The 21163-nt window shown below is 35.1% G+C and overlaps 1 protein-coding gene across 3 annotated transcripts in view; it reads right to left on the bottom strand.

Annotated features, from left to right (window-relative positions):
* Positions 1–21163, bottom strand: part of LOC145662587 (zinc finger FYVE domain-containing protein 21-like) — a 49054-nt gene that overhangs the window by 12009 nt on the left and 15882 nt on the right. For 2 of the 3 annotated variants that reach the window (XM_081728304.1, XM_081728302.1), the window contains 3 exons: positions 20924–21008; positions 13353–13453; positions 4149–4172 (listed from right to left, as the gene is read on the bottom strand). In XM_081728304.1, coding sequence (XP_081584430.1) covers positions 4149–4172; positions 13353–13453; positions 20924–21008 — 210 coding nt within the window. The remainder of the gene's footprint in view (positions 1–4148; positions 4173–13352; positions 13454–20923; positions 21009–21163) is intronic. The other variant, XM_081728303.1, reaches the window with a different exon arrangement.

The following is a 21163-nucleotide window of genomic DNA, read 5'->3' as shown; positions in this document are numbered from 1 at the left end:
AAGTAAAATATCCATCAATAATTCACGCATATACAGTACATAATTTGGGCGGTTTCGTGTACTGTTCAAGAGAGAAAACATATTAAAACCTGAATTTCACATTACTCAGGTATTCTTACACATTACTTGTAATGTGTCGTCGGTCTCTTCACAAACAGAAATATTCCATATTGGTACACACATTCATATAAAATTTCTCAAAACAGATTATGGGATTCTTTTTCTAAGTTTAAGACGACATTAAGAGAGGAATAATACTTTGGTATAAATGTCATTACGAAAAACAAAACTTTTCCTTCTTGGACTACTTCTGATTATTTGGTATCTCAATTGCAAATTAATGTTGTAGCGAAAAATATCAATTTTCATTTGTGAAAGAAACTGATATATTTAATCATCTAAATAGAAGTACAAATGCTCCATCTTTTACTATGTATATACCCAACCGTTTAATTATAAATCTGAAAACCCAGTACAGTAAAGATTTCGGGCATTTACATGCCAAGATTTTTAATGTTCAGGGTAACAATAAAATTTGCGGGAAAGAATTTTCTGACTTTCCCCGGTTTTCCAGAACATTTTTCAAAACTTTTCCTTATATGTTATCAGCCCCACACACTTTCCCACGTTCATGGAATAACAAGACAAGACAATCTATATTACCTGGAATATCTGTTTAATAAAATGTTTGTTGGTTTACTTTTCTTTAAAACGGATAATATTTTGATTTGAAAAGCCTCTGGTTCATATAACATGTGCCTAAGGAAAATATCAAATCTAATAACGTACTTTTCGTGTATGTATCGTACATGCTGCTGCTATAATGCGGGGAAGTACCGCTAGATGTTAATTGACCTCATTAGTGAGACCGTGCCTCCTTTACTTTCCGGTGGGGCGTTTATGATATACTACACATTCAACCACATCTGAAATCATCTTACAATTTTCATCGTAAATATTTAATAGATCTCATTCTTCGAAATTCTATGACTCTTAACAGAATTCCGAGACTTTTCCAAGTCTTCTCAAATTCCCATACTTTTCAGTTTTCCAGATCTGTTGGCCACCCGAATGTCATGTGTAGAGCCATCAGTTAAAATAGGCACATATAACTCGTATGTTCCTCTGCGAACAACCTTCCCAGCTGATTAATTAGTACAATATTCAGTACTGTAGAAAGAACATATTCTCTTTAAAAAACTAAAACTATAATTAGGGAGAATGTACTATTAAATTCTATATAGGCACTTGTGTTAAATTATTGTATTACAGTACGCCTGTCTAAGTACTCTTATATTCCAAATATGAGAATCAAAGTTAATTTAAATAAGAATTAATATCTCTTACAACAATAGTTTGGAAGATGTCTAAATTGCATCGACTTTGATAACTGGAGATTCTGCATCGTAATTTTGCATATCAAAATAATTCCCTGTTGTTAATGATTACACATAACCGAGAATCGAATCTGAAGCTATGCATATCCAAACGAAAATATGCACTCAATTAATAAGGAACAATGAAGACTAAACTATGTCTTATCATAAGTCAGAGTACATAACTGACGTGTGCGGTTTATATTGAAAATAAAGTGCTTACCTTAATACGTTATTATCTTCAATTTATTCCGAACTGTTTCGATGGACATTGTAATCGTTATCAATCGGTAAACATTCTTGCTTCCATTATTCACATCATTATATCAAAAGGTTGATCTGACCATTTCACTTGTATAAAGGACCCCGCACAATCCTTATGAAAATGGGATTTCAGTGAAATTGCTTGAAACCGTGATATGTTGTAGGCAGTGTGTTCCTGAGAATGAGTCTCAATGGGCACAACCACCAATCACTGACCGTTTGGCCACTACAAGGCTACTCTTTTGAAAACAGCCGAAGATAACGGTATACTTGATTTCGGTAAATATGACTGAAACCGTGATATGTTGTACATATTGTTATCCTGAGAAAAAGTCTCAAAGGACACAACCACCAATCACTGACTGATTGGCCACTACGAGGCCACTTTTTTGAAAGTAGCCCAACATAGTGAATTCTGGATTTCGGTGAAAATGACTGAATCCGTGACATGTAGATATTGTCATCCTGAGAAAAAGTCTTAATGGGTACGACCCCCACCCCCAAATCACTTTTTGAGACTTTTTCTCAGGATGACAACATCTACAACATATCACAGTCTCAAGCAATTCCTCCGAAATCCAGAATCTGCTGTTTTCAACAAAGTGGCCCTGTAGTGGCCAAACGGTCACTGGTGTTTGGTTATGCCTATTGAGTCTTCTCTGGATCACAATATGTACAACATACCACTGTTTCAGTCATTTTCACCGAAATCCAGAATATCGGTATCTTCGGCTGTTTTTTAAAAAGTGGCCATATAACGTCAGTAATGGGTGGTTCTGCCCATTGAGACTTTTTCTCTGTATCACAATATCTACAACATATCACGGTTTCTAGCAATTTCACCGAAATCCAATTTCTATAAGGATTACAGGTAACAATAACATGGATGATATTGATGAAATGAAGAAAAGTGTAAGGAAAGGGAAAACGGCGTTTGTCCACCACAAAAGCTACTTGGTGGGAGTTGGGATCGAACCAGGATCCAACGCACCAGAGGTGAGCGCTCTAGCATTGAGCTCTAGCAGTTAACACTCCTTTAAAAAATGATAATTTAGTCCAATTAAATTACTATTGTAGTTCCTGAACCATTTTTCTTCCTAAAATTTAGTGTTTAATATGAAATGAACAGTTTTACTCAGTGGCATAACAACAGATAAAACCTACAATATTAGTAAAAAAACGAAAACCTGTATACCAGAGAAACATGAATGATTATTCACTTTACTGCACTTATTATTTAGTCGAACAACACTTGAAATTTAGCAGATTTGTACAAGTGAAATGGTTAATTCATATTTGAAATACAGATGTGCATATTAGATGCAGGAAGATTTACCGAACGATGATGATGGAAGTGTCCATCGAAACAGTTTCAGAATAGATTAAGGATAATGACGCATCGCGGTAAACACTTCATTACACATCTTATTATGTTCCCGAGTTTCTAGAAGAAGTAGATCTACAGGTTAATGTGAACTCTGAATCGCATGATTTTCTCCCGGAACCCTACTTTCAACTTCTATTATGTAACAACTCTGAACAAAAAGTAATTCCGTGTAGCCGCTTCGTTAGCGCAAGGGATTCCGAGCTCGAATTTCTCATTAGGCCTAAAATTTTTGGTGCTGAACTAACATAGCGAGATAACTGGGGAGCTAGCTGAATTACAGAGTAGTGACTTTTGATCTATAATTCCTGGAGTAAACGCTGACTACGCATCATTCACTTTCACATACATCGCTCAAGCATATACAGTTCTTGAAAAGGTGTAAGCCTGAGAGTGTGAGTGAGTTTGAATGAAATGAAATTTCCAGTTTTACGTCCCACAATTATGTGTCTTGGCTAATGGAAACGGTGATGATGAAAATGAAGAAAATGGGAGGAAACAGGAGACTCCTCAAAGAATACATTTGGCGAGAACAAGGATCGAACCAAGGACTCCACACCAGAGGTGAGCGATCTACTACTGAGTGATCGCGGTCCCAAAAGTGAGCACGAACAAAAATGCGATAATGCAATTTCGAAAGTAAAACGGACACGTTCTTCGTAATTTCTTTCTCCTGCCTTTCTTCTTTTTTAATGAGATTTTATTTTACACCAATTTAAACAAACGCAATTAACAACTAGTATCAAGACACCACTACCTTTAGTCTCTGAAAGAAAAGTTCATATATTGTAAATAATTCAGTTGACACATGCATTCCAAAAGTATTCACATGCATCAACGGATACAAACATCGTAAAACATACCAATGTAATGTGATTTTCATCGAATCATAATGATTTGATTTGAGCTTAATCTACCATGCAAATCTACATCTGAAACAAACGACAATCAATAAAACGCACAGAGAATGCTACATTAGCTCTGAAAAGCAATCCATTTTACAACTTGATCTTTTAACTTGAAAACAAAAACGAACATTTCGTTATTACCACTACGCTCAATTATAAATATGTACACATTCCATTCTACTTGAATACAATACAAAACACGTATTCAGCTATTACCTGCGAAATCCTCCAAGTTGAAATCTAAAATGTATATACATATATGAATGTATTAATCCAAAAATAAATCGTCAATGCATACACAATTAGAAGTCCAAATTCCTTCCTTTGATAAAGAGAACTACAAACAATACGTGGCAAGATGATAGTGGCAATCAATTAGAATTTTGTTAGTTTAGAAAATTTCAAACACACCTACTTTATAGGGTTAAAGCGATACGCACTTTCCAGACCAATACTGTAAAACAATGAAAAATTCTGTAAAGTTTTAACCCTTTCGAGATCGCTGCATTTTCTTAAATTACACTTCATATATTAATCACAGTTTATACGCTTATTACCACACCTCAATAAATGACACTTCACTTTGAAGGTACTAAACTTTGTTTTAATTGATATTCAAAGGACGATTTATTTGCCACTATTCTTAGATGATGACACGACTACAAAGAAATTTCAAAATTATTGTGAAAGAGATCTTATTATTTCCCATATTTGGGAGGGACTTCCCAATCCTATCTGAGTATCACACAACTTCATGTTCAAAAATAACACTCATATAGCAACCTACATAACTTCACAAAGTTTCAAATATTTTGGGAGTTCCGCATCAAATGATGTTGTGGTCCAGCACTGTGGAAAGTATTGAAAATATTGTGAATTCAGCGCATCATCCAAACTTGTATAACTATAACAAAGAGTCATTTTAACTGAAATAGAATATTAAATACTTTTGAATAAAAGTTTCTTCTGCTTCTTTTATTATTTTCTTAAAATTCATTTGTTTGTTAACTACAACGTAATAATTCTTAGGAGTTCATAAGCTACTGCCTCATTCATAATCTTATCAGAAAGTGAGTATCAATATGGATAAATAACATCAATTCTCGTGTTTTTTTAAAATGTGAGTTATAGATACTGTTTCTTATAGTTGAAAGTGACATTCTATGTTCATACACACATGTAGCTTACTTAGTATTACAATGAACAAACTCGAGTTCACCTTATATGTCCACACAACGATAAATCTTTTCGAACTTCCTCGAAATAGATGCAGTTATTATCGTTACTCACTGCAATAATCATATTAATACTTTATAACAATCACATTTACATTCTATTACATATAAATACAAACATTAATACTTATTTTGTCCGTCGTGTAGTGACTTCTCCAGTATAACCATCTATTTTACTACAAAATATCCTGTTATCTTGTTGGTCTTGAACTATCTACAACCATCAAAAATCAGGATACACAACACAGCTTCAAATCTTTATTATATTGATTATAATTAACTAAAACATTAAAACGTATGCTTCCCCACGTATACTTACACAAAAAGGAGATAAATTGCTTTTAAAGAAAAGAATTCATCAAAATAACAATAGGAATTTAGGGAAGAAAGTTGTCATAACACAGTAGAAATTTTCTATCAATTACATTTGTTGACAGCATTACATTGGGAACCAAATGATTTGATTTTAATTTGATTTTAGTTTAGCGTCTCTTTCAGCAGAGAGGCTATATGCGAGATGGACCTACAGTTTAACGTGGGGTCCGAACCACATGTTCTGCTGGGATGAACCCGTGTACCCCACGCCAAAGGCGCATCCGCTAACCGCTTAGCCATGAGGGAGCTAAGGGGTACCCAGCTGAGATAAATGAACTAATTATACTGGAAATAAAATTGAAGTACAGTGCCAATCTATTGAGGAATCTTTTCAAATCTGCAGTCTAAGCTGTGACTTTTATCCCTTTACGAAAAAATCCAGAATTCTCTTGTCCTTTTTCGTAAAATATTATTATATGTCGAAATATTTCTGACCTTTTTAATTAATAATATATATTAGTTATTATTTCTTTTTTTTCACCAGTTATTACTAAGCCGTAATTATCAAAGAGTTTTCAAGACTTTCTCCCTAGCTTATATTATATTACAAGAACAAAATGTCAACAATTATAATACAATAACAAGGAAATACAGAACAAATAACTTGACGACTTATATACGTATGGAATAAATACCACACTTATTGACATACCAAATAAAGTCTACAAATGGTAATCAACTACAAACTTAACGCGCAATGCAAACCTAAAACAACAGAATTTCGTATTCATCGTTAAAAATCATGCTAATTGTGTCTAAAAACATACTTTTTGATATAAAAATTACATAAAAGAGTACATTTAAATTAATATAAAGTGTATTTTTAATTATATAAAAGAGTATTTTAAACTAAAATTTCTTTTTTCTTTTCCTTTTTTTCGTGTGTGTGTGTGCTTTTTAAGTGTGTAATAACAAGTAAAACATATTCTCCTAGAAATACATATTACTTCTCACTTTAAAAAGAATAAAATTTTAGAACACGTCAGTATGCCAAGGTAAGGGGTTGAACAGTTTATTCTTTAAAATAACAGAATTTAATTTTCCCTTTCCTGTCCATCCTGTAGAACACTGTGAATAAACGAACAACAATAGATGACATACAAGTTGTTGAACTCATTGGGTAAGTTTGAGAAATCATTTCTGACGTAAAATATTGTCAGCTAGACAAAACGTTTACTGCAGACTATACAATCTTGTATTATCATAGCTGCATCAATTGAAGCAATTAAAACTGCAAAAATTATCGTATTTCCTCATTTCTTGTATTCAATTTTTAGTTCGTGAAATGGTAAATAAAGTGATTATATCCAAATTGCATTTACTGAGTCACTGAACTGTACGAAGCTGGAGTGCTGTGGTAAGAAAGCAAGGAAGGAATCAAAGAACTCAGAACCGAGAAAACTTATTAAAACTGAAATAACCACAATTTGTCTCAGCATATGAGATGAATCCCATTTTTTGAACTTATTCTCACAGAAAAAAGAAAAAAAAACTAACAAGATTTTTATTGATTCAGATCATTTTTCAATGGGTCTACAAGATGAAACCACTAACAGAAATGTGTTGTATTTTCGGTTAGCAGTATTTTCGGAATACTATTTCCACCCCCCATGCATTCATGGTCTTCCCTTGGGAAATTTGAATCACCACTGATCATGGTTATTTAAAAAATACAAAAAGAAAAGGTTCCGCACGCCATTTACGGAATTTGTGAAAATTATTTACGTTTAAACTTTATTGACAAACACGTTTGAGATTAATAACACTGAATGTGATAACTCTCCTTTTTTTTTTTTCTTTCTTCAATTAACTCGCATAGTGAACAACTGATTGTCTCATCTTTTACTTACTGGTACCACAATCAGAATTTAACTGTTAGCATCTCTTCTAATTCTCCACGCTTTTAAAATTCATCTTTTTAAATTATTATGTATCTTAAGTAAGACACACATTTCATTAATTTTATGTTTATTCTCTCTTAAATGTTTTGAAAGCCCTATTTAGGTTTAGAATTCCTGATGCAATTCTCTAATCTAATGTTTGTATTTCTTTCTTATTGCCTGCACAGAATATTATTTTTCACCTCATTATGTATCTTTATATATATATATATATATATATATATACACTATTCTGTGTATCATCAATGAAGAGTTAAAAAAAAAATCTCTGTTAAATGTTCTAGAATTCTACCTGATTCGCACGCCAAAATAATGTTTACGTGTGAAACGTTTTCTTAGACTTTTTTGTAATTCCGTAATAACTTAGTTCATTTGCTCAAACATTTTTGCTATTAGTATCGCTTTTATATAAACCCACTCCCCCGATTTCCACTAAATAAGAAAATTCTCCATCCTCTTCTGAACAGAGGTTGGCCACACTCTTCAAAAACTTATTCCAAACGTTTGCCTTTATCCAAAACGGGTAAGCACAGGCGTTATATACTGAAAACCCCCTGTGAGTCTTTCACGTACCCCGGCACAAAAGTTATTTTTCTGTAAATAAAAGGATCTAAAAAAATAATAATATTATACGTAAATAAATAAATTGATTGTTATTTTCTTTCTGTACTTCACTATAGACTTCCTTTAACCAATTTGAATAGCAAATTGTAAAGCATGATTTTGAATATTTCTAAAACATTATCGCTATAGACATTTTAATCATATATAAGTATGAGCAATAACTATAACCCATTTTGTAAATGTATTCATTAAAATGCACATATTTACAAAATGTGTTCCAAATATTGCTCATCCTTACGACACCTGCCGACAATGGACTACCCACTGCCAGACCTTCCACTTACTGAAATATCTTCCATTAGGAAATAACTATAGCCAAAGGAATCTTAAGATTTGATTAAATTCCAACACAGAAATGAATTGCGCAATACATTTTACCACTAGACCTTGATCTAGTGCGATACACGTATACGTAACATTCCTCGACCAAATCTGGTGATGCTAACATACAATTATAATATACACTCGACCAAATCTGATTATGCTAACTTATTATTATAATACAAATTCACTCGCGCTCCCCGCATCTTTCGTTTCCAGGGAAGAAAAAGAAACAAATAAGGAATATTTTAGCTTGTATACTGTTGGTTGTTGTCGCTACAGTTAAGCGGGGAAGTCAGTGAGAGAATGAACATCGGAATCTTAATCAGCGTTACATGGAATTATATGCTTTACAAGTTTGACCTGGGAAGAAACGATACTGAAGAAAGAAGAAAAATATATCCGGCATTGGGTAGCGATGTAGTAAATCAGCGCACAGTACAATGGCAGTTTAAATCTAAAAACGATGTTATGTCCTTGAAACATGGACAATCAGGAACTCAAGGCAGTTATTGCGAAGGTTAATGACCAAATGCGAGAGGCACTAGGAAAAACATTCTTTGCAGTGCAGAAACATTCGCCAACAACTCCACAAGTTCGGAGAACGGTATAAAGTTCTCAATGGTTCCGAAAGCGACAAGAGTAAATGTCTGTGTGCCTTTGGTGTTTCATCACCGGAAGGATTCGTTTCTGGACAAAGTACTGACATATGATGAGAAGTGGATTCTGGATTCCAAGACGTCGCCATCATTGGTTGAAACCACATGAACAATTCCACAAATGCATCAACAAAAGGTTACACTCTATGGTTGATAGACTATTCGGAATATCATCACGAATTGCTGCTATCTGGTAGGCGAACCACCGTGACTGTGCTAGCAGCAACTAGAACGAGAGCATAAAACTGAAAACCGGGAGCCAGTGCTTAAGTCATATAGGTGTTATTTTGCCTCAGGACAACGCTAAGCTATATGTTGCTTAGGTCACCCGTAATATCATTATCCGACTTGTTTGAGAACTCTAATGCATTTCCATATGCCCAGACTTCGCATCGTTGAATTATTGTTTCTTCCATGTATTAGGCAACAATCTGTGACGACAACGGTTCAGAACCTTGATAAAGAAACCCTAGGTACGGATACCAAATGCACTGGACAAGTTCTGACATTCTGCTGACTTGGTGTCACAGTGGAAACTATAGTTTGTCCAAGCGTGGGAGACAGTTTATTGCTACTAATAGGTACTATTTCTGATTTTTCAGGGACTTTTTGCTTCTTATTATCGCCTAACACTTTTTAGAGTCAAAATCGTACAGTACTTTTTAGATATACAATATATGGTTTCGTGTACTGTTGTTGTTCAGTGCTGCCATATCGTAGATGGCTTAGATGCCATCAAACTCAGTGTGCGATTTACTTATGGGAGGTCGAAGGGTAGTCGATGGAGCTCACAGTTTCCTGTGTTGACTCTTTTACCAAAATACATCAATTTCTGCTTCTTTTGCACAGGCGAACAGGTATATTTTCATTAATCCTTTTAATCTACGAAAATTAAACAATACATTCTAGCACTGAACAAAAGCAAGTAAACCGTGAATATGTAACAACATAAAGCAGGACCATGCTCCTATCCGTATCAGGTAAAAATAAGCTTTAGAAAATGTGTGACTTAAATGTTTTCAAGGAGTTTCATACTTGCAATAAAGTACATATCTTTATCAAGAGTTGAGCTCGCTCGTGGCTAACCGGTTAGCCTACGCGCCTTTGGTGCAGAAGACACGAGTTCGATTTCCGGCGGGAACTCATGTGATTCGAATCCCACATTATGCTGTAGATCCACGTCTCATATAACCTCGCTGCTGAACGGGACGCTAAAACCAAAATCAAATCTATTTATCGAAAGTTGCTTCGGGAAGTTTCAGACACAAGGCAATGTCGGACACATTAACAGATAGGTTGTGCAGATTTGCTTTGACTGCGATTTTGGGGGGTAAACAATGAAGAAGTATGATATTTAGAATTTAACACACATACACGGTTTCACATAGTTATGTAGAATAATTTTAACAGAATCTGGAAGTTTCATTAAAAATAATTGCAACACATAAAACATACACACATACAAAACTAATTCCCAATGGGAGCTCAAGCTGTTCGGATCGCATCTTGAACTTTAGGTCATTGTCTCATGAACCTTGCTGCAGAATGGGACTGTTAATTTCAAATCCAACCAGTCAACCACATTACACAAAACTTTTATTTCCTTTTAGTTCTATTTTAATGAATATTTTATATTTCTTTAACAGCCCCACATCCTCCTTACGTTAAAAACAATGCAGGACATATCGAAATTAACTGTCATTTGGAGTTCTGCTCTAATTTGTTCTCAGAAGCTTCTGTTCCTGATATTAGAATATCACAACAGATCGAAACTGCAATATGATTGAGACAATGTTCATAGACGAAAGCTAAATGCTAAAACCAAATTATTCTTAAACATAAGGTTGGAGTGCTGGTTAGATAGGAGATAAAAATGCAACCTGTTTCATTTTCTCTCTGAATACTAGAATCATCGTTGGGTTGCGCTGTTGACACTGTGTGATAAATCAGTCCCTGTAGTATTTTTTTTTTTCATGTGTACTTAAAAACACATTTTTTAAAGTACCCAGGACTATCATTTTCTCTTATTTGTTAAAAAAAGAACAGAAGAAATCGTTTTACGGGGGAAATAAAAACGTAAAATTTACAGGAAAAAATGTAAGAACCTAGCACCATATGTATGCTCTTTCGTGGTTACAAAGGGAGGGGACTGAGTCTTCCAGCTCTGAAATTGCAAATGAGAAAAACATCTCTACTACATCTAATATCTCGGGTTGTATTTCGGAAAAACATAAAGGTTAGTTTCAGATTCAGGTAGCTGTAAAAATATATTAAACACTACAATACAGCCAAACTACCGACTTCGATGACTGATTAAACAATGCTGACTATGCCATCCGCAAAACAAGAGAAAAAAGAGACACTAATAACAAAAGAAACGTCTGAGTAGATATATAAGCCATTATGAATGAAATTTTAGTGTAACGTCTCACGATTGTATCATTTCAGCTAAAGGAGATGCCGGATGATTAATGAAAGTAAATGATTGTAAAATTAAATTTTTTGTGCTCTCCCACCAGGAATTGAACCCGGGGCCACGTGCACCAAAGACGCCCGGGCTCACCACTAGACCAGCATGGAGGGCTGCCAAGTCATTACGAAATTACGAAAAACTACTACATTGCTATAACATATATTGCAAATGATTTAGCATGAACAGGTAGGAATCTACGAAAGGAAAATAATAACAGTACTCATACGCTGCTTCATTGATAACACACAGAACAGTGAAATAATTACGCTAGATGCTCATATGACGAAAGTATATAAAGACAATACAAAAAGAAACATCAACGTTAGGTTAAAGAAGAATATTAGGAATTCTCCCGGAAAATGAAAATCGTGTATCAAGACTATCAAAACATTTAAAAGACAAAATATACAATTAATAATGTGAAAATCTAACGAAACATAAATAACAATTTAGACAGTAAATTTTGGAAGTGTGGAGAATTAGGACAGATAATTTCGAATTCTGGCCAGTTACATTAAAGGTGGGATATTCTGGTTGGTTACTGTGCGAATTGATTGAAAGAAAAATGGAAATCTCATCGTCAATGACGGGAATTCTCAACTCAACGTGAGAATGAACAAAGCCACAACGTCCACGAATGATCTGCGGAGGCTTTGTTGTTGTATCCTTTTAATTATTCTAATTAACAGTTTAATCTCTCACTTCTTCAAAATAAAATATCAATAATTCATTTAAATACTATTACTAGATGTTCGACTTATTAAACACGCACCTAAAACAAAGTAAAATGACAACGCAAATTTCAGGATGGTACCATATGAACATAAATCAACCTCATTAAATTTCTAGTTTTACGTCCTATAGTTATCGCTTTTACATATATTAATGAAAGTGAATGAATATAAAACAACTGGTGGAATGGAAATGCTGAAGGAAACAGGAGAACCTCGAGGAAACTCACGAACACGATGTTGTCAAGTTCTCTTTGAGATGTGATTGACATCTAGACTCAGGAACAAAGATAAAACTTTGAGTTTTTACGTCCCACGTTTATGCCGGCTAGGCTAAAGGGACGGTGATCATGAGAAATGAATGAAATGGTGGAATGAAGAAAGTAGGAGGAAACGGGAGAACTCCGAGAAAAACCTAAGCACACGGTGTTTGTCCACTACCAAGTTTACTTGACGCGAGCTGGGATCGAACCAGGGGCTCCATGCACCAGAGGTGAACGCTCTAGCACTGAGCCACCGCAGCCCCTAGGAACAGAGTGAAATAAATTCATGCCAAGTGAGCTTTATGGTAAACAAACATCGTAGTGAGTTTTCTACATATTCTTCTGCTACTTCCACTTTCTTCATTTTACCATTTCATTCATTATCGTCACCGTCTCCCTTAGAATCGGCGGATAATCGTGGGCCATTTAATAAAGTAATAATAATAAGTGTATAAAGCTAAATTAATTAAAAGCAATGCACTAACTACGAAATGTTGATGCAGTACTACGAACAATTTCTATTACTCTTTGTTAGAGAGGTTATATGCTAATTCTTGACTTTCGTTTAGTACGTCAAGTTAATATGAACAAGACAGCAAAACTTTATTATTAAATTTTTCTAAAAACAATAAAGAAATTAAATTCGAAAAAAAAAAAAAATTATGAACTTTGACAACTAAAATGCAATGGCTCTAGACCTTTTTATAAGAATAAATTAGTACCTTTACTTATTTTCTTTTAACACTGATCAGCACATTTATATTGTGCTGCTGTCAGATGTTAATACACATTCAGTTGACATGTGAACGAAAAAGAGATCATGCATCTTTTGCATTACCCTGAAAATCATCCACGTTTTTCACAATGCTCACGGATTTGATTTGGCACAGTTCAACGGGTTCACGATAGCCAGAGACTCCTCCCTCAAACACAATGTGTCTAGAAAAAGAGTGATAAAAATAACAGTAAATGCGGGGTAAAATACAAGATCTTCCTAAATATTCAACACAAATAAAATACGAGAGCGGATCAACAAGTAAAGCACAACATTTTTTTTATGCGACTTTAAATTGATCAAGGATGTAGAAAAGAAGTACCCTGAAGTTCGCACTGCAGTCGGGAGTTGATCAGATGTACTCTATCAGCAAAAGTGTTACCTACCAAGCAAAGATGGCGCACTTGTTACAGTCATCTATTTGTGTAGAACTAAGAGTAGTAGTTCGTTTGTTTTTCTTTAGGAGAGGGGGGGGGGGTGAGAACAAATCCAGAGTGAAATTTATAAGGAAAGATGTGCGTGTATGGGTAAGACTACATGAACCGTAGCAACATCTCAAGGTGGTGCAAATTCTTTTAGAAGGGCGCATTAATCTTGGGGATTTGTCATGTGCCGACGTCCAGTAACAGTATCAGGTGAATACGAGAAGATGTGAAGTACTACGCTCTCCTAAGAAAAACAAATCAAAGCTAAAGTTTTATGATAGATTTATTCAACATATTTCCCTTCAATTCTAAGCATTTTTTCTCCGGTCTTGCAATTTGTTTAATCTCTCCATTTTTTACCGGTTGTTTGGCAAACTATTCATTTGCAGCTGCAATCGCTTCAGAAACGTTGTTGAATTTTTGTCCTTTCAGGATCTTTTTAACTCAGGAATAAGTGCTAGTCAGATGGAGCTAGGTCAGATGATTCAACGTTTTAAACCCTAATGTAGCAAATTTGTCCAATGCAACATTGCTCTTGGGAAAGGATACATTGTCATGAAACAACTTGTCGGAGCTTTTGCTTCAACTCTGAGTAAAGCCTATCTAGTAATGATGCATAGTAAGCACCGGTTATGGTGTTACCTTGTAGATAATCAACAAAGATTACCCCATCTTGATCTCAGAGAAAACTAGTAAGAACTTTTGAACTGGACTTTTGCATCCAAAATTTCTTTAGCTGAGGTAGTCCGGGTGAGCCACTGTAACGCAAACTTATTATTCTTCAGTCTTTGGATCATACGTATAAAGATAGTTTTAATCCTCTGATCAAATGTGCAACAAAATTAGTGGCATCCTGCTCACAATGCCTCTTGAAATGAAATCTTTGAGTTTTACGTCCCACGCTTATACCGGTTAGGCTAAAGGAGACGGTGAAGATGAGAAATGAATTAAATGGTGGAATGAAGAAACTGGGAGGAAACGGGAGAACCCCGAGAAAACAAACGCACACGGTGTTTGTCCACCACAAAGTTCACTTGGCGGGGGCTGGGATAGAACCCGGAACCCCAAGCACCAGAGGTGAACGCTCTACCACTGAGCCACCGCGGCCCCCAACAATGCCTCTTAAAGCAAGCACCTTTGGATGCTTCTAGTCTGCATGCAAACGTCTGGGCACCACTTGATGGAAAGTTTTCTTCTATCAAGATGATCACGAATAATGACACTAACGCTTTCGCACGTGGTGCTTAGATCCTCTATTATCTTTTTAGAAGAAACGCACCGTCTAAGAAAATTATTTCATGTGCCTTTTCCATTATTTCGGCACGACTATGAAGGTTCTACCAGGGCAGGGTTCATCTTCAGTGCCAAAATATGCTGTCTTAAATTTGACAATCCAGTTCTCAATAGTGGCATAACACGAGGCGTGGATGCAAAGAATCTCCCACAGAGGTGGATGTCGAGGGCAATAAACAGGTGGTAATATATTGGCACGAAGTCTGGTAAATATGGTGCATGGCAGTGTCTCCCAAGCAAAAATCTGAAGTCTCCTGGGTCCTCTTTGCTACATGTGGTTTGGCATTGTTGTGCAGGAACAGCATATCCTTGCAATTCACCAATGCCGGCTCCTTCTGCAGCAACACGACGCACTCTTTGAAAATGTTGACAATAGATGTCAGCAGCGATGGCCTGACCAGGTGGAAGGAGTTCGTAATGCACCACTTTCTGACAATTCCACTATACAGAGAGCATAACCTTCCATGGGTGCAGAGGTGGTCTTGAGGTGTGAGGAATAGGGTCACGTGTCGACAATTAATGACTGGTACGCTTGGGAATGTCATAGAAAACCCATTTTAGGTCACCAGTAAGCAAGCAACCAAAGATGGATATGTTCCGGTTTCGAGCGAGCAAGGACAAACAGTCTGTCACTCGTTGTTCCTTGTTGGTTGCCGACAATGTGTGGGGTATCCACTTCCTTAACTTCTATGACTTCCCTATCCCATACAGGTGCAGTCGGACTGTTTCAGCGGAAACACGGAACCCTTCTGCAAGTTCATCACATGTTAGACCACTGTCCTCTCGATGACTGCTTTCAGGATCTTGTCATCGAACACATGTGGTTGTCCACTACGAGGTTCATTCGAAACTCACACATCTCCCGAATGGAATTTCTGGAACTAATACCTGGCAGTGCATTCGTTCACGGCATTCTCCCCAAATGCCTGGCAAATACAACGACTTGATGCGGCAGCTGATAGGCCCACTTTAAAGTCATATAAGAAAGACATGTAAACAAGCTGCTTCGATACCTCCATTTCTCTTCGACACTGGACTACTGTATGTGCGCAACGTGTCTATATTACTGAAGGTCGATGGTCAGACTAACTTCCGACCGCTTGACTAGCACATAGCAACGTCGTTTCGTTTCCTTTCTGTGGACGCATGATAAATGGGACGGCAAAAAATTTTTTTTCGTTACCTTGTATATTGAAAACTGGTTTTAATATGGGCTTTTCTTGTATATATTCTTGTTGAGTTATCTATTACATTTTTTTCTACATAAAATGTTGTGCACTATTTATTGATTCACCTTCGTACAATTAATAAAATTTTTAAAAAAATCACGTCAAAAGGAAAATAAGAGAAGGAAAGACTAGATTTCTTAATCAATTTATTGTTTTGGTCAATTTTGTTCGACAAGTACTATGTTATATCTATAGATCATTGCATCACTAATGAACATTCTGTTTAATAGGTTTTTACTTTAATGTGGGATACAAGCGAAACTTCTCTTTTCCACAAAAGAATTATTTTTGTTTCATGGTTGTATTTCGCAATCAACCATGGAATCTACGGATTACGAGACGAATTCTTTTCTAGTTTTCAATTCATATATTACTTTCGGTAAAATATACTTCTGTTTAATAAAGTTATGATTTTCACAAATCATGTATTTGGTAGTCTGAAGGACTTTGCGCACAAGAATACTCATACGAAAATATAATAATAAAAATTTTAAATTATTTTTATTTTAATTTAGTAAATACATAACAATATACTGTACTATACTGTACTGTATGTTAGGAAATAGTGACATAATACACTTTTGACATGAGGAAAAGTATTATGTGCTGTTTATTTAAGCAGAAAACTCCTAACTGAAAACATGACTTGTATCTACAAAATCCTTGCCAAAATGTATATGACTAGTTGAGATTTGAAATGTAGTTAGCAAAGACAAAAATAATAGCAAGACACTGATAGATAAAATTACAAGACCATCTATGTGTTTGATTCTACGTATTTCAGTGAAGTTTTGTATTTTATGTATGCATATTCTATCTTGCTTTTATCTTCTGTGGAAGTTCCACTCGGTCAAATAGTATAGATAAAAAAAAAAGCAATTCGTGTAGTGTCCCGGATAAACCAACACAAAAAAAGAAAAAAGAAAATACAATATTATTAGCATCTCACGGAAAAACATCCACGGATGAGACATGCCAATCGACAGATCTCACTGAATAGAAAAAAAATGTTATTAATGGGTGTGAATACTCATGCGTAGTTTTCGAAGAGACGAATTGTTTTATAAATCTAACAATTGATGCTGTACGATAGCCACGACATCTATTAAGAAATACACCCTCATCAACATTTTCATTATGGCACTAATTTAACGACTTTATTCCAAAATTATGCCAGAAATCAAATAGAGAAAAAGAAAGGATGAAAGAAATGAGCTGACGACGAGCTGGAATGAAAAATTAAGAAGAAAAGAAATTATGAAAATAATAAAAGGAAAAAAAAAAGAAAGATGAATGTACAAGAAAGCCCAAGCCAAACAGAGAGAGTAGATTACAGCATGTACAAACGAACGTTCCTGCAAACGAATATGGCGGCAAACTACAGTTCTTGAGCAGTTCATCAAATATAATGTATTTAAATAGGCTTCACCTTTACTGGTGGATTATACCAGTGCTATTCAACCGGGTGTACGTAATCCTAAAAGGATATTTCCAATATTTATTGAATGATCATAGTTTGAGATTTTTTCTGTCTCAAGATGATGTCACGTGCGTCTAATATTTCTAAGTAATCGGTTAACATTTACTGCATAGTCTCAGATTGTTTTCCACACGCATGAATCCACTCATACAGCTCTCTAAATCATCCCACGGTTTTGGAAACTTGATAAAAAAAATACGTCATATAATTTGTACTATTTATATCTGAAGTCCGTATACACAACATGTGTATTAAGTTTAATAAGTTCATTTCGATTTAATTTATTTTAAACAGCTTCAGGGATACACAATTGGATGGCGAACTGTATCTAGGTGTACGCGAGAAAAAAAAATGGTTGAATAGCACTGGATTATACGACTAGCCAAAGTCATGGCTGTGGTGGTTGATTGTAGAGCATCTATGCATGAAATTAATAGTTCTTTCTGAATTAGCAAAAGAGGAATTCTTAGTTGTGAAACCGGGAAGAAACAAGTTGAGCATACTGGAAAACGTAATAATTCTTGAAGATAATTCTTTCAATGTTTGAGTGGTAACACGTACCTGGTGTCGAGGAATTAGATGAACTTATAGCAATAATTCGGAAGTAATAGATGAAAAAAAGGATCCAGAGAGTAGAGAAAATAAGAGAAAACGTTAAGACTTCTGCTGTATAATGTCGTAACACATCTCCCTCCATCCTCTGTCTCTCTCGCTCTCTTTCTTTCCCGTTCTCTCTTTTTGCACAGTCATGTATCTCTAATTTTTTGGCGACGGTGATATCAATGGAATTCTAGAATTGGTCCTTCTTATCTTTTCTTCACCGTTCGTAATCTGTTCGAAAACTGTCTCTTTTCTTTCGCAATTCATTCCCCTCTTGTCGAAAACTTTCCCTCTTGTGTGCGCGTATTGAGGAAATATTCATTGTAGTTGGGAAAATACACCCGTTTTCCTTTAGGCGATAAATTTTCAAAAACGTTGAAATATATATATTTCTTTATTCGTAACGAAGAGTTTGTATATCGAATTTCATCTCTCTGCTTTCAGAATATTATTCTTGGCAAAAACTTCGAAATCCTCTCCCTTCTAGGATATGTATTTCCTACAATTCTTCCTTATCCCTTGCATTAGTGACAAAGGGAGTCATGTCCAAAATTTCACGTTTCTACCTATAGTACTATGACCTGCTGGACGATATGTGAATAACTTTTACTATTTTATACAATATTACACTGCGATCATTTTATCACACACATTATTTTGAGTATCCATAGCTTAGGAATTTTTGAAAGTTAGTCTAGGTGCTGACTACATAGTTAATTAACCTGGCAGTGGGCGGCGTCAGCGTGCAGTATAGAATAATCTGTTTCTTCAGCAGTTTTTTCAGATCACATTGTCATTTTCATTACAGAACATGTGTTGTCGTGTGGTGTATTGCTTGTGAATAATGATGCCGTTTTCTATAGCACATCGAGTATTTATTGTCGAGGTGTACTTCGGAAGTAAATCATATGACTACATTAAAGAACAATTTCGGTTTAGATTTTCAGGTGCACCTGTGCTAACAACTCAACAATAACGCAAAACATTAGTTGCTTTCGAGAGACTGTGAATATTGTTGAAAAGAAAAAGAGTACGCGTTCTTCAGTACTGATAGAAGGGAAACTGAATGTAGTAAGTGTATTGCTTGAACAGTCTCCAACGAAAAGTTTGAGTAAATTATCATTGCAGACAGTAATATCGTACGGGAGTGTACAAAAAGGTCACAAATAAATTAGATTTCAATATGCACCGGATACACTGTGTATAGAAACTGAAAGCCCCAAACACTCTGTCCATGTATGTCTCCGAGAGACAGAAAATCTCAGTAATTATTTGATAGATAATCATTAATTTTGGTCAGCATGTTAGGAAGGAATCGCTGTCGTATGGATGTGATCTAACCAGCTAATCCAAAGATATGGTTAATCAAAAATCGGTTACCCAGGTATTTGTATGAGAGTAATTATGGATATCACCCTTGCCCGATAGACTAACTCCAGTGCTGTTGAGATTAGCGAGTTAGTGTGATCCTCAGGATGTAAAATACTAATCTGTCTAAAAATGAAACTCAATGATTTTCTACTCAACATATCCGAAGACTTAAATAACTTTTATTTACAAATATTCACTCATCTTACTACAGCTTTTGAGTGAGGAATGGAAAATGAACGGAAATGCGTGTACACTATGACAAACCGATTTCTTACATAGTAATATTCTTTTACAAATATCAAATCCCTTGAGGTATTTTGAAATCTCTGAACATTATGCAATCACTTTATAGCGTTTTGTGTGCTACAATGATTTAGATCCCAGCATTCATTATTATTATTATTATTATTATTATTATTATTATTATTATTATTATTATTGATAATAATAATAATAATAATAATAATAATAATAATAATAATAATGCCGTAAGTAGCAACAAAGTTTCCCTTCTTTATACAAAAGAAAGTTGACAACCCTAGGATAATATAAGGAAGGAACTGTTACGATGCCGAAATTTTAGAAGTCTTGCATAATTCAGTGTATCTATAAACCTGACTCTGTGGCCCTTCCACGAAATTTTATTTTTATTTTTCATGTTGTTTCATATGTGCTACTAGAGTATAGAATTAAAATAATTTTAACAAATGTTTAATTACGACGTATCTTCGTAAGTCAATTAATTGATTAACTGAAAGTAAATGTATCCGCGCGATATTCGACTGCTTCCCTATTTCATTAAGCTGGAAAATTACAATTCCTCAAAATACATTTGATCTGTAAATACAGTAGGACGTCGATAATCCGAACGCGGTCCCTGGAAGCTTTTTACATTTTGTCTTAGCGTAGCGATAGACAAATAGGGTTGGTTGTCCGTCGGCGGACCGAGGCAATGACTTTGGTGTGTCTTTATTTTCCCTTAGGCCTATACAAGTTACGTTCTAGTGTGAGTTACAAGAACAGTGTAATTTAGTGTACGAGCAGGTTCTTCAGAAACATTAAATGTAAGTAGCCTTACGTACGGTACTGTAATTACTGTATGTACTGTATAACCACTGTATCGATAAAAGAGCTAACTTAACATTCTTGCTTATGATAACAATCTATCTACAATGTCTGTTCTGTGTAACATGTTTCATCTAAGGACGAAAGAAATCAAAATATAACTAAACTCACCTATGATCTGGAGACAATTTACAAATGTAATAACTAGATATTTCCATATTGGACATCTCTGGTGAGCTCAGCTGAAATGTAGCACCTATAAAAGAAGAAAGAAAGAAGTTTAAGGAACCTTAAGATTATTTATCGTAACTAAATACAACATAGCCGCAACCACTAATAAAACCATACTTATTTGCTTTACGGAAACGACTTCACACTCCTGCTTCATCCTATCTATACCTGCTTTTGTGT

The sequence above is a fragment of the Thermobia domestica genome, chromosome 10 (assembly GCF_964235325.1).
Source record: "Thermobia domestica chromosome 10, izTheDome1.hap1.1, whole genome shotgun sequence".
NCBI classification, from domain to species: Eukaryota; Metazoa; Arthropoda; class Insecta; order Zygentoma; family Lepismatidae; genus Thermobia; species Thermobia domestica.
This window is presented reverse-complemented; position numbering and strand designations above follow the sequence as displayed.